The sequence below is a fragment of the Haliotis asinina genome, chromosome 6, assembly GCF_037392515.1.
Source record: "Haliotis asinina isolate JCU_RB_2024 chromosome 6, JCU_Hal_asi_v2, whole genome shotgun sequence".
Classification (NCBI taxonomy): domain Eukaryota; kingdom Metazoa; phylum Mollusca; class Gastropoda; order Lepetellida; family Haliotidae; genus Haliotis; species Haliotis asinina.
In genome coordinates this window covers 4783500-4798970 of record NC_090285.1, presented here as the reverse complement: position 1 = coordinate 4798970, position 15471 = coordinate 4783500, and the positions used below count along the sequence as shown (strand labels likewise).

The 15471-nt window shown below is 39.5% G+C and overlaps 1 protein-coding gene across 1 annotated transcript; it reads left to right on the top strand.

Moving 5' to 3' along the window:
* Nucleotides 1-6662: 6662 nt before the first annotated feature.
* On the top strand, nucleotides 6663-13731 carry LOC137287202 (cytochrome P450 2J6-like). The gene is made up of 4 exons (XM_067819387.1): nucleotides 6663-7187; nucleotides 9593-10117; nucleotides 10583-11023; nucleotides 11225-13731. The coding sequence occupies exons 1-4, from the start codon at nucleotides 6857-6859 to the stop codon at nucleotides 11401-11403; spliced, it is 1476 nt and encodes a 491-aa protein (XP_067675488.1). The 5' UTR covers nucleotides 6663-6856; the 3' UTR covers nucleotides 11404-13731.
* The last annotated feature ends 1740 nt before the right edge of the window (nucleotides 13732-15471 follow it).

The window sequence follows — 15471 nt, the reverse complement described above, 5'->3', positions numbered from 1 at the left end:
GTCACGACAGCCTTTTTGGAAATGTCAGTTGCGTTAATTATTTACTGAAAGGAGCATCAAATAAAGTATCAAGTACACTGGGTTTCTGTTTTTGGGATTTGTGTGTGTTTGTTTGGGTATATTTTGTCCAATATGTATGTATGTATGTATGTATGTATGTATGTATGTATGTGTGTGTGTGTGTGTGTGTGTGTGTGTGTGTGTGTGTGTGTGTGTGTGTGTGTGTGTGTGTGTGTGTGTGTGTGTGTGTGTGTGTGTGTGTGTGTGTGTGTGTGTGTGTGTGTGTGTGTGTGTGTGTGTGTGTGTGTGTGTGTACGTCACAGTGACGTAAGGTGCACCTAATCGCCAGCACACATAGTCAGCCGCCTAACCCGCTCAGCCACCGCGACCTCCACAAAATGAAAGTCGGACAACTGTTATTCTAGACTACGGGCTTTGTGCACCTCTCTGATAGGTGTAGTCATAGTGTCCGTTTTATTGGTGTAAATTCGGGATATAATTAACAAAACACGAAATGCAAGTGCAAATGTCCACTTGGAATAGACATGTTGTGTGACTGACAATTATTTTAACAATTCACAATTGTTTTAGTTTGGTGGCGTTTCATTTGGCCGCTAGTTTATATATTTCATAAAATACATAAACATATCGTTTGAATGCACACACACACACACACACACACACACACACACACACACACACACACACACACACACACTCGTTTAACCCAAGGGGAAGCCCCCCCCCGGGGACTGCATCATTAGGGGTATAGCACCCAACTCCCAGAAAGAACACACCTACTCTGTACTGGACAAGTCTTTCTGACCCCATATTGCAGCTCCATATGTAATAATTGGTAAGACAACATTATCATACAACTTGGTGAAAACGTTGAAGTCAACTCCACCGATTCCCTTAAACCTTGCAATCTCCAATCACTGTGCTCTGCCTGTTGAGATACCGCTTTAGCTGTAGTCCTGAGTGAGTGAGTTTAGTTTTACGTCACACACAGCAATATTCCAGCTATATGGCGACGGTCTGTAAATAATCGAGTCTGGATCAGACAATCCACAAATCAACAGCATGAGTCTCGATGCGCGCAATTCTGAACCGATGACATATGTCAACCCATTCAGCGAACCTGACCACCCGATCCCGTTAGTCGCCTCTTACGACGAGAATAGTCGTCTTTTATGTCAAGCATGGATTACTGAAGGCCTGTTCTGCCCCGGACCGTAATAAAGCTCTCCGTTATTTCTAGTTCCAGATTACCAGCTGTAAAACGTTTACAGATCTGTGCTTTGTCCTCCCAAATATTTTGTAACGCGCTCTATCAGGCTGAATTGAGGGAGAGCATACAGTCTAAGTAAACACAGTCTCATTCTATAATGTTTTACTGAGGACACACACGCAGTTAGTAAAACTTCAACAGATGTGTCATCTGCATCAAAGTAAAGACTGCAGTTGTTATACAGGATTCGCCCAACGACCCATAAACACACACCCAAAATGTTATTATACTTCTGTGGGACAAAGTGAGTGCAAAAACACATTCTTTGCACAATTAGTCCAGGCTGTTGTCAACAAACATGTGCAAAGTATCTTGAAAGCATGGGACACTCACCTTAATCTAATCATATATGCATGTACTTTGGTAGAAATGAATGTAAAACACATAAAATAACTTTAGATACCAAACTGAGATCGCTCCAATTCAGAATTATTCACAGGAGTTTATCAAGTCATTCTTATATAAAAACTACTTTAAGGACACCTCTCCCTTCAATATGTACTTGACATGATAACCCTCTTATTTCGGGAGTGTAAACAAGTTCAAGGTTTCTGGAAATCACTAATGAGACTACTACATATACTAAGGGTGTGTCTGACCCGTGAATGTCCGGGTTAGAATAGGCCTTCAGCAATCCATGCTTGTCATAAATGGCGACTATTCTTGTCGTAAGGGGCGACTAACGGGATCGGTTGGTTAGACTCGCTAACTTGGTTGACACATGTCATCGGTTCCCAGTTACGTAGATCGATGCTCATGCTGTTGATTTATGGATTGTCTAATCGATACTCGATTATTTACAGACCGACGCCATATAGCTGGAATATTGCTGAGTGTGGCGTAAAGGTGAGACAATTTTTACCAGCCGAATCACGTTAGATTTGAGCATTACTCTCTCATACTCTACACAGGACCAAAAGCCGGATAGTACACCACTGAAATAAACGTGCATACATTAAGAAATACATTCAATGACCGGGTTTTCGTATGTTTGCAGATATTTCTAAACTTTGGGCATATATTGCATACAAATCTATACCTTTGAAACATATGCTCACCGTACATTTTCGTACGTACAAGCACTCCGTTCATGTATGCCCTGACTGCATTGTCAGGTATTTCCAAAGATGAATTGCAAAACAGTAAATATATGAGTATGCATTGCATGTGACTTTCATTAATACTCTCATAGTGCCTGAACCATGTTATATCTCCATCCGCTCAACTTTTACTGTAATATAACAATACATAAACTTTATGGTTGTCCACATTTTCTTCACTAATGCAAAGGTATACGATAACAAGCAATGGCATATCAAATCATATATTCTGTGAGACTTTATAATGAAAAATAGTTTTTAATCGTGTAGCCATTATAACCAGAGAGCCCAGATAGCGTTCTCTGAGTATAGCATAGGCATGTTGGATGTTGCCTTTTGTGAAATTCGTCTTGATTGTCCGGTTCATAAACTCAGAGTTCTAGTAAGTATCACACAAGTAAATGTGTTACTGTAAATGTCCCCGTCGTAGAGGTCATTGTCACAAGATAAATATTCCCTTCTTTGGAGCAGACCTATGACTATTTTGATTTTCAGAAATCTTTTGACAAAGTTGGACGCATTGGTTTATGGAAAAAGTTACCAGCACAAGGTATTGATGGCATGTAAATTTGAATTGTTGTTAACGTGTACAATGCTACCCATTCATGTGTGTTTTCAGATTGTACTTACTCTCCACAATGGTATTCTCACTGTTTTGAACAATCCACAACCGTTTTTACATTCTCAAGATTGACCCAGTCGTCCTGTTAAGGCTAAGTCACTCGACGGAATGTTAGACATGTCCTTCGTGTTATTCGCGCTTCTTTATGCTGACCACACAGTATTATTACCCTTCAACCACCAAATCTGCAATTGATTTGAGGCACTTACCCTTTACAGTGAAACATGGAGTTTAGCCATCAACGCGAGCTAAAGTTCTGTACAAAAAGAGATATGAGTAGACGCATGCTAATAAATGGTGCAGACATCGAGTATGTCAAAGATTATACGTATCTTGTAACCAATTTTTACAAACAATAATTCTTTTAAAACCTCTATAAAAACCCTTTCGGAATCTGCTACTAAGCCAATGTATTTCGTTCTGCGGAAAGGTCGCATATTTAACCTAAAATGCCTTCTGTATCTCTTTGATGCCATGGTTAAGCCAATTCCGCTATACGGCTGCAAAATCTGGGGTTTGGAAAACTAAATATATAAAATCCGTTCATGTTTACTTCTTAACTTCTTACGCAAACTTCTTCCCGTTAAGAGAAGCACGCTATTATATTTCATAAACGGAGAGCTTGGAAGACCACCCCTAATTAACTACAGTCAAATTTCGATGAGCCAAATCGCTGGAGACCAAGTACTAAATCCGACTAATCGATTATTCGAGACATAGGTATGTCTATGAAGGTAAAAAAGATGTTCAAATATTGAACAACTCCTTTTATTCAACACATCCTAGCAAAATAGAGCTCACCAATACAACAGATGACAGATAAAGAGAACAAATGGTATATAAATATGGATAGGTTTCAGTACTAGCGCAATGAAATATAAAATACATGTACCTCCTAAAATCCATGAACAAAATCTACTGTCAATCGACAAATCTTGCTGAAACAAAAAGGCGAATTCATTTCTGGAAAGTCTGACATTATGAAATGTCGTATGGTATGTTTCTTGGTTAGACACGTATCTGGTAAGACCCGTGAAGGTCCCGGGGTAGAATAGGCCTTCAGCAACCCATGCTTGCCATAAAAGGTGACTAGGCTTGTCGTAAGAGGCGACTAACGGGATCGGGTGGTCAGACTAGCTGACTTGGTTGACACATGTCATCGGTTCCCCATTGCGCAGATCGATGCTCATGTTGTTGATCACTGGATTGTCTGGTTCAGACTCGATTATTTACAGACCGTCGCCATATAGCTGGAATATTGCTAAGTGCGACGTAAAACTAAACTCACTCACTCACTCACTCACGTATCTGGTAAAGAACAAAAGCAGCCAAAATTTTATACCAAATCTTATGTACTGAAGCCTGTACAAACAAAAGCAACCAAAAATGGATAAAATCAGTGGAAACCGTTCTAATGAAACTGGCTATAGCTGCTACTGGCCAAGTCAATAGCTGTTTTCCCCCACTAAAATTAACACTATCATCTCCTCACAGTTACATAATATATCAACTCAGACATGGCATTCAAAGATTTCTAATTTATTCTAAGGATACTGTTGGATCGTGTTGGATCTCCTTGGCTCTATGGTTTGGCGCTCCTTCTCTATGGTTATAACTTCCTGCCATTGTTTGCCTGTAGAAGTAGGTTGGTGGAACAAAATTTCCGCCAAAGAAAGAATTTGTAACCTCTGCGACATGCCCTTTCTTATATCCATTATAACTATTATGTTGAAAAAGCTCTCTGTGTGTGTGCGTGCGTGCGTGCGTGCGTGCGTGCGTGCGTGCGTGCGTGTGTGTGTGTGTGTGTGTGTAAAACCACTAACTGGCTTACATTTAAACAATTCGTTAAATCTTAAAACACTGAACACTGAGTTTTTAACAATATATATATATGCATGTTTTGATATATATGTTTAAGAAAGTGATGAGAATACCGAGCGTACAGTTGTAGATATATAAGAAGTAGTTTCCGAAATAAGAACACAACACGGATATATATATAGTATGTATCATCCCAGTATGTATCATCATTAAAGGACCAAGATACAAATACATAATATTTATCTATACGCTATGTTTCTTTTCTAGATACAGCACACCGTTATTACAGGTAGGCAAACACCTTCTTCCATGGGTGTCTGCCGGTTTCACGCTACATACATATGTATTCAGATTATTGAGAAAAGTAACGAGGCATGTTCTCCATTACATTATATGATTGTATAGATACCCAGCTAGCATTGAGAGAGTTGAAACAAATTATCAAATGTCACGATATACTATCATCTGCAGTAGTAATGCCATACCTAGCATTGTATTTATTACTCTGTTACATAAGATGAAATATCACAGGGTTGTCACGGTAACGACAATTTGGCATACTAGGTATTGCCTTAATATTTAATCTGCAATTAGAATTTAAATAAGTTTTGACGTGAGCATGTTGAGAGAACAGAAATGTAAAGTGAAGTATTGTGATCGAACTTATAGGCTTTTGTAAACGTGAGTTTGAAGCCATCTGCAAAAAAACTTTTCATGATACATCTGCTAATCCATGGTACGATTTCGACCATATCATGAACATGTGTTTGTCAGTCATAATCAAATAGTGATGATACAGGGCATCAATGTAGCGTCATCAACACGCGCACATGCACACGAATTGCAATAGACCCCTAAACCACTGATTCACCGTCACCTGGAGACACAAGCGATTGAGAGTATATATACCGACGGGTACAAGAATTAAATGGATTCTCATGTTGTTATACTTGTGAATTATATGTAAGCATTCGTTATTGACTCTGGGCAATTGTATTTTTTTATCATTTTCATGATCTGCACACTGATAATTTAAAACAGATATATATATATATATATATATATATATATATATATATATATATATATATATATATATATATATATATATATATATATATATATATATATATATATATATATATATAATTTTCAGTTTCGATTTCATGTAGACTGTACGAAGATACATTCAACAGTTTCACTCAGTTACAGAAGAGGATTGAGACAATAAGTTTCGTACTCTCGCAGATAATAAGAACACATTATATTCCATGATGTTGGGATGCCTAAATGATTAACATAATTGTGTAATGTATACCAAATCAGACACTCGTCAGCAAAAGTAAAAATGAAAACTCAAGAGCAACACATGTGCTGTCAGGTAGTAAGCCTTCAATACATAGTAAAACTGCTTAGTTATCTAACTACTTGCAGTCTCTACAAATTGTCTGTAATCTTCCCCAAGGATGAAATGAAAATAGGTGTACGGTATATTCCGTCTGAAATTTGAGTAAAACATCCGTATGGGATAATACCTGTATTCCGAATCAGAAAGGAGTCATATCAAGTGCTTGCAGGTTTACACATTTACAGCAGTAATTTACACCGGGAATCGTTACTACATTGTAACCATCTTTTTTGAAAGTAAGGATATTATCTACTCATCATGCACACACATGTGTTCTTTACTTTACCAAAATGTGTGTAAATCTGACAGCCAGGTGATACGTAGATTTCAAAAGTTGCTCATATGGCCTCCGGATGACATGTATATTTCCCAGCGTTAGTAGATTTGGTTAATATTTTCATCTTGTGTGGTGTCTTTTGAGTCTGTAAGACAGACCTTGGCCTTTTGTGCACATGTGCACGACATGATCACATCGTGACTCGTTCACTCAGTAAGCATTGACAACCTGGGTTTCTAAATCAGTCAGTTGTGGGAACGTGACACTCGACAGTTGCAGAAAGTCTCGCTCTCTTGTGTCAGGATTTAGAGAGATTGGATATTAACGTACAATCATCATGTGGGATTTTGAAGTTACAACAGTTGCCTTATTTCTGGTCGTGGTGCTGACAGTGTTATGGCTGTCAATGCGGCGGGCACCTGGACTTCCCCCAGGTCCACCTCTCCTTCCATTCGTGGGGAACTCCCTGTCCATGCAGTCTGATTCTCGGGTCATGTTTAAGAAGCTCCAACAGAAGTATGGCGACATTTTCAGTCTGTATGTCTTCCACAAGCCTCTCATCGTCCTCAATGGCTACAACGTCCTTAAAGAAGCCATAGTCAAGAACGCAGACGTCTTCTCCGACAGAGGGCACTCGTTTCTGACTGATTTCTTCTCCAAAGGGAAAGGTGCGTTCTGTTTATATTTTAGCAAAACTGAAGGTGTTTCATAGTGAATATAATCACTGAATCAGGCTCCTGATCAGACTAGGACATGGAATACATGGCAGTCACGACAGTCATAATGACTGTTAATTGTGGCGATGATTTTCATTGCCGAAAGCATGCCACTACATTGTAAGCAGAATGTGTGTGGTTCATGATACGATGTTGATAGTTGTCATTTACCTTATTGCACAGCGTTGTCCACATAAACACTTACACACACGCTTATGAAAGTGAAAATTTTGTGTACACGAACATAAACAACGTGCATTCAATTTTGACACGAACATTGTGACCGTGAATACTACTCCGAATAATGTCCTATGTTCAAGGGCATTAAGATGAAGTGACCTTGCAGGTCAGTCCATATTTGTTATGTTGTTGATCTGTCTCTGGCATCATCATCTACGGACGGGCATTATCATCCATATACATGAAGTTAAGACCCGTTTACAGATCGATTTACACCGATCAGGGTATGTATGAAGAATGCAGCACATTGTTTTCGCAAATAAAAAGCGAACCTTATTGATGTTCGTTCAGCACATATCACGACAAATGGAAAATAAAACCCCTCTGAGACTAAATACGTTTATTACATTGTTAGGTCAGAGTAACTGATAAATCAGTGTAACTGTAACCTCAGTGTACATACAACTGCATGGAAATGTCACACTCCACAAGATACTATATCACCGTCTCCAAGCTTTCAGGGTTGATTTGAAACCAGAAATGTACTCACAAAATGGCCTTTTCCTTACCTCCACATCGACAGTATAAAGTTCAGCTGTGTTAAATTCAGCTTAGCAAGACTTTATATAGCACATTTTAGAACTAAATTCATGCTTTTCATGTGTATGACTCAGGAGCTTTGTTTCCACATTAAGGAGGTGCGTTTGGGAGATTTGTTTCCAGATTAAGGTAACCGTTCATAGAAACCACAAATATCCTTGAGAAAAAAAGCAAGAAACGTGACAACATTCCTGCCACATATTTTCTATGGGTGATTGTGTTCGGGTGATGTCGATATAATAAGAGAAATCAAATTGACAGTCGCAAAAGGGTATGTATTCTTTGAATATTTACCTGTCATTGACATGTAGGGCAAATCGCTACAGAAGATTGATATAGATGTTACACTGAAAATACTCGTTGCTTCATTTTTTGTAAGCAGGATATTTCCATACTATCATAAACGTTTTGCACGTGCACAGCATAAACAGCTAGCAGCAACATACGGTTTACCCATGTTACACTCGGGCTGGACTAAACAGCTGACCCATATCATGCCTTTGTGGCACCGTACAGTTGTCACAGGTCATCACTATACAGCTGACCCATGTCACACTTTGGCTGCACTGTACACCTGACCCATGTCATACCCTTTGTGGCATCACGTAGCTGACCCATGTCATACCTTTCTGGCACCGCACAGTTGGCTCATGCCATACTTTGGCAGACCTATACAGCTGACGCATGGCATACCTTGGCAGCACTATACAGCTGATTCACACCATGCCCTTTTTGGCACCATATAGCTGACCCATGTCATACCATTGTAGCACCGTGCAATTGACTCGTGCCCTTCTTTGGTAAACCTATGCAAACCTATGATGGCATACATTGGAACCGCTATATTGCTGATCAATGGCATACCTTGGCAGCACTGTACAGCTCACCCATGTTATACCCAGGTGCCACTATAAAGCTGATCCACATACCTTGGTGGCACAGTACAAATGACATACATACAAAGAACCACAAATACCACAGCTTGCATATATGCGCCATTCACCATGGTGGAAGCCAATTTTATGATGTTTCACAATGAAGAGTTTGGGAGATGTATGTGTAAAATATGAACGTCTGAAACAACAAAGAAATTTGAATGAATTAACAAATGTATTCTGAACTAATTACACAGTAATAAAACGGTATAAAACAAATTCATTACAACTATAACATAATAGTTGACGTTAGATTGTACGTTAAAACATCGTGGCAACAAAGATAGTGATGATAAGATTCACATCGCTGCAACAGTGCTGGATCTTTAAAAACAGGCCAAGGCCGAGTATGCAGGGTGAAACGCGATACCTGCTGGCCTTGAAACGTGAAATGTGAGGTGAACAAAGACCAGATTCAGACTCCCTCCGTATACATGTAACGTTTCCTCCAATTCTTCAGAACCTTTCTCGATAGTCTTGTCGCCCAGTCTTAATAGAGATACCGCGGTTTCCACGGTCCTGAACTGATTTATAGCAGAAAAGCCTTGATTCAAATATTACTGCTAAACAACTTCAACAAACACGGCCAGATTTGTGCAACGTCATAGAACTGAATTCTATTTCACCGTATTTTTCAAACAGGTGTAGTCGGAACCTCCGGGGACTTGTGGCATGAACAGAGGCGTTTTGCTCTCAACACTCTGCGAGCGTTTGGGGCTGGAAGAACTATCATGGAGGACAAAATACACGAGGAAATTGCACACTTTGTGTTAGCCGTGGAGGAAAGTAAAGGACGGGGTTTCAATATAGAACGTCTTGTGCAGAACGCAGTGTCAAATGTCATCTGCTCCATTGTCTTTGGCAAACGTTTTGAATATACCGACCCTGTCTTCGTCAAGTTTCTGAAAGCAATGGATGAACTTTTTAAATATAGCGCAGTATCTGGAATACTCAGCGTTTTTCCTGTTGTGCGATATTTGCCTGGTGACCCATTCAAGTTCAGGAAAACAATGGACAGCATAGATATGGTGGAAAATCTAATGATTAAACCTTCCATTAAGGATCATTTAAAGGATCATGATGAGGAAAATCGGGACGACTTCATCCATGTTTACTTGAAGGAGATTCAACGTCGCCAACAGAAACAAGAAACAACGACATTAGATAGTAAGTGACATTAGATTTAGATTTAGACATTAGATTAATATCTACAGATGTTCTTGGCATGTACATTATTTATTTCCACGACAGAGATATTTGATTTTGAAGAGTTGTTTTTTCTTTATTTGTTCAAACCTGTAACTAGTACATCATTTTGGCTGTACACTGTACAATCCGTATTATTTTACTCATATTGTTAAAGCATGGCTTTGATTTGGCTATTGTTTTTAACTCTGATGAGGAATTTTCTCAAAACGCATTGTTGGTTCAGTAAACATTTGACAGACTGAGGAAGTTGAACTTTCTTTTGGAATCTACACTGAATCTACACTGAACGAAGTAAAGGCATGGTTGATTCTGTCAGAACATTTTCGCATTTCAACATGTTTTTCGTCGGCATGTAATTATTGTGTTTGCGGTGATATGGGGGTCATTACATCTGTCATGTGGGCTTATCATTCGTGTTGGCAGTGGAGAATCTGGCGCAGACTGTTAATGATCTGTTCACTGGGGGCTCAGAGACAACTTCCACCACAATACGCTGGGCTCTGGTCTACTTCCTGAACTACCCGGAAGTACAAGAGAAGTGCTTCCAGGAGATTCTGGAAAATGTCGGTCAGAGCAGACCACCATCCATGAAAGACAAGACGAACCTTCCTTACGTAGAGGCCACAATTATGGAAACCTTGAGATACGGTAATATTGCTCCTGTTACTATCCCTCACACAGTTCCACAAGATGTACAGTTCCGAGGATACACCTTCCCGAAAGGCGTCACAGTCATATTGAACCTTGATTCAGTCCTCCAAGACAAGGATGTATGGGGAGACCCACAAAATTTTCGCCCGGATCGTTTTCTTGATAGCGAAGGCAAGATTCAGAAGAGAGAGGAATTTATCCCATTTTCTTTGGGTGAGTTATTCACATACGCACGCACCTATACGCTCAGCATAATATAGTGAGCAATAGACCTGTTAACACGCACGCACGCACGCACGCACGCACGCACGCACGCACGCACGCACGCACGCACATACATATATATACTAGTATACATACATATACATACATGCATATATTAATGGAACTGAAGTTTTGTTTTCATATTTCAAGGTCGAAGGGTTTGCCTGGGGGAGTCAATGGCCCGGATGGAGCTCTTCCTCTTCCTCACCACCATGATTCAGAAGTTCAAGTTCGTCCCAGTGAACGGAGAAAAACCTCCACTGGAAGGAATAATGGGTTTATCACTCGCGCCATGTGAATTCCAACTAAAAGCCATTCCCCGAAACTAATACTGTTCGGATCACCACGAGTTATATTGACTGTTGTTATACAAAAATGACGTGAATGGCTCACCCTCTTAGTCATTTCATGAAATGACCAGTCATTCCACGAAATCACTGATTTCCCAATCTGTAAGCATAGATACATCACTAAAACACACACACACACACACACACACACACACACACACACACACACACAAAGAGAAAATACTTCTTCTGCTTCTTAATTCCACTTCTTAATTACGCTCCAGTACATCGCAATACGTATTCACCAGTCGATTAGGGCGCCCCATATCGTTGTTAACTGCCATGTCTAAGATTATTAGACTTAGTACATGTATCACTAACAAACTGGAAGGTGCACTTGACCATCTGATACTTGAAATTCAAACAGGCTTCATCCCTGTCAGATGTATAAGCGAAAAAATTAGACTGTTATATGTCACGTTTGAAACTAGAAAACAAAAGAAGAATGACCTTTTGAAAAAAGCTTTTGGAAGTTTCCAAAACATATGTAAGCAAGGTTTTACAAAAATGTGTATTTGGTTCATACTTGCTGAAATGGACATCTGTACCAACGAAAACTGCTACCTTCTGAATTATTCAAAATGGACATCTATCCGAATTCTTTCCTAATAATAGAGGCTGTAGGGGAGGGAAACCCATCTCGCCACATCTATTTTTGTTTGGAGCGGAGATCGTGGTTATCGTGAGTCGTGAAAATGTTAATATTAAGGGTATTATTTTGAATTGCAAGGAATATAAACTAGTCCAATATGCTGATGACAACCAGTTCTTTTTGGATGGCTCCGATGTCAGCCTGAAGGCCACTTTGGATACTCTGTTATCGCATGTCCGGACTAAAAATAAACATAGGCAAGACAAAGGTCCCGTGGATTGGAGCTGTGGCTAACAGTAAAGATATAATATGTAGTAAATATGGCCTGGACTGGCACTCAGGGAACTTTGAGATTTGGGGTATCGTTTTAAATGCTGATTTGAAAGCCCTGTGGGTTATTAACGCCTGGAGAAGGCCAAAAGTTATATCGAAAATCCTTGGGAATAGCCGAGAAAGAAACATTACTGATAACACTTCTATCTACTTTAATACACATTTTACATCGCTTTCTAATCCTCCCTAAAGTTTCATGGATGGTATTGGCAAAATGTTTTTCAATCTTAATGGATAAGATTAAGAGGATGAACATGAACAAGGATTACAGGGAAGGAGGAAATAGGATGATTGATGTAAAATCCTCTATTGCTGCATTGTAACAAGGCACTATTAAGAGGTATATTAACAACCACGTTAATTACCCCTTTCAATGTTCCTGTTCATCTGCTTGAGTCTGGCTCAGACATTGATCAGTTCTGCACTGAGGACAACCCATGTTGAAAAGATGTTCTTCTATAATGAAAGAGAAACAGAAGTCTATTCATAAGTGATCAGAATGATCTGTCTCAAATATTCCCTGAGAACCTTTGTCTAAGAGTTTTTTATTCATCCTTTTTTCCTAAAAGTTGGTTCGACTTTGGAATTACTGAAGTAAAGGACCTCTGTAATTCTGACGGTCTACCTTATCTTAATGGGTTCAAGAACAGATATTCAGTTAGTATGGTCAGTTCTATTAGTCAGTTCTACCCAAAATCCGGGTATTGACGCAGTGTATGGCCACATTATGCCCCCAATGTTCTATGACAAACTTATTAAATCATGTGAATTACCTGATGTGTGTAAGATGACACTGCCTTAGTGTATTGTTACAAATTATAGGAAATGCTCTAATGGTCTATGCTCTGACTTTCTAAAAATGGCCCAATAGTTTTATTTCACACTTTGAAAATCTGCAGTTCTTTTTTCCAATAAATAATTAGTTCCAACATGCAAACCCATGAGTTTGCTGCTGGAGGTCTACTCTCTGTGGCCAGTGTATAACCAGCATTGCCCATGGAGTTTGCTGCTGGAATTATGCACTCCCTGGTTTTCTATATCTGAATTATCTTTGTAGCTGATGTGTAACCAGCTCGAACGTGAATGTAACCCATGGAGTTCGAGTCGTGCATTCCCTGACTCTGTATACCTATAGTTTCACGCTTGCCAATATGTAACCAGCTCCAACATGGAGTCGTGCACTCCATATCTTATTATACCTATCTAAGATCAATAAAAAAAAGGTACCTGCTACATTATTCAAGTGTCAGAGATCCATTCAACCCCCATTCAATTCCCCCAGAAAGTACCACTGCTGTTGTTTCATTACCTTGTTTTATAACTGTAACTGAGACAATGAGCAACTATAGATGCATTTGAAATAAAGTTGATACCACCCAATACTTAAGAGTCTGGGTTATTATGCAATGATAGCATGAACACACTGGAAGAAATTGTGTCAACTATAAAACAGGTGAACATGACATACCTGTGGCCTGTTCTGAACAACAAATTCATCAGGACATCTCGCATCTTCTTGCAGGCATTAAATCAGAGACAGGACTTGGTTTCGACTACATGCGGCTGATACCACAATGCAGTGTACAGTTTGCTTTGTTTAACAGTATTTGGAAATCGTTTTGAAAGTAGTGATCCTCTGCTTGTCAGATTTATGGCCTTCAGTTTGACAGTTTCGGCCAAGGTCGTAGACGTTTTACCTTTCTTACCTTCATATTCCCCATGATGTTCAGTTCCGTGGATCCACCTTCCCTAAATGTGTCTTTGTCATAGCCAACAAAACGAACATGTTTGGGGGGTTCGGACAACTTCAGAACTGTTTCAGACTGTTTCCCTGATAAAGAGGGAAAATAACCAAGAAAGAATTCGCTGTGTTTTCTCTCTGTGAGTGAGGGTAATAGACATTCGTTTCTAACAAAACAGTTTCAGTTCTTGAGAAAATAAACTGTTAGGAAGGAGTTTTGGTATATTTGCAAAGTTAATTATAACGCTAAATACAGCCTCCCCGTCATACAGACATTAGCTGGGTGATCAGATCAGTATTTCGCTTGATGAACCAATGACCCGCATGCTGCTCTTCGCATTGTTTACTGGTATGGTTTACACGTTCAAGATAAGACATAAGTCAAGTCGGAAAGTTCTAGTCGACATCTTCTCATTCTTGTGTCCTTTAGGCACAGTAAACCTTCCAGAAAATGTCCCATCATGAAAGGTCTCCAACGACCAAATCTGTCACACATCTGTAAATAAGCTCTCACTGCTACTGAAATTCATTATTTTATGGGTACGTCAACAAATTCGTCTCCCATATACACAGCTATGGTGTAGTATTAACCAACATACACTGGCACATATTTCAGCGTTGAGAAAGTAAACGGACAACGGATTCAGTTTCCGCACTTTTTGCCAAGGAGTTTCACCTACGTAAGCCCGCTCTACAAAATTTATCTATCAAAAGAATTATGTTATAAAGCCATTATTCAAAACAAACCCTGGAAAAAGAACTGTCGCGGTTTTCATGGCTACCAAGAAATCATGGCGATAGTGATATATACTCTTCAAAACAAGTAGGGGAGCCTGAACTTTGAAGTCTGGTAGAAAGAAATCAAATTAAGGAACGTTACAATGACATTCATCTTGTGATTGCAGCATCATTTCACGTTATCACCACACGCACGCACAATGCATGGGAAGCACGTGCACAACGTGGGAGTCTCCTACACGTGCATGGGGTGTCATTATGAATCTGGACACTTTACAGGGAGGTCGAGAAATCACTGTAGACCATGTTTTTCGATAATTTTCTTGCATCTGTGTATGACCAGGGTTTTCAGGATCAGATCACACACTACTGACTTAAAATTGTAAACCTGAAATTTTCATGCCATACTCCAGTCACCTACCAAGGGGGATAACTGAACAAACAGCTTTGCTTTGAATGAAATTCATGTGGTGATGCATTCTCAAAACTTCCATTATTATTGTATCAACATTGATTCAATCACATATATCTCCCAATTTCGACAATCGTACATTGAAAGTACAGTTCCTCTACGTTTTTGAAGAGAATATGTTTATGGTCTAACACTGATGACATGAGCGTGGACAAGCGGGGGAAAAGACTC

What these genes read in the sequence shown, in the direction of transcription:
- LOC137287202 (XM_067819387.1), top strand. Translation starts at nt 6,857, where the DNA reads ATGTGGGATTTTGAAGTTACAACAGTTGCCTTATTTCTGGTCGTGGTG. An exon ending in TTTCTTCTCCAAAGGGAAAG is followed by an intron (nt 7,188 to 9,592) that starts GTGCGTTCTGTT and finishes TTTTTCAAACAG; the next exon opens with GTGTAGTCGGAACCTCCGGG. An exon ending in ATTTATCCCATTTTCTTTGG is followed by an intron (nt 11,024 to 11,224) that starts GTGAGTTATTCA and finishes TCATATTTCAAG; the next exon opens with GTCGAAGGGTTTGCCTGGGG.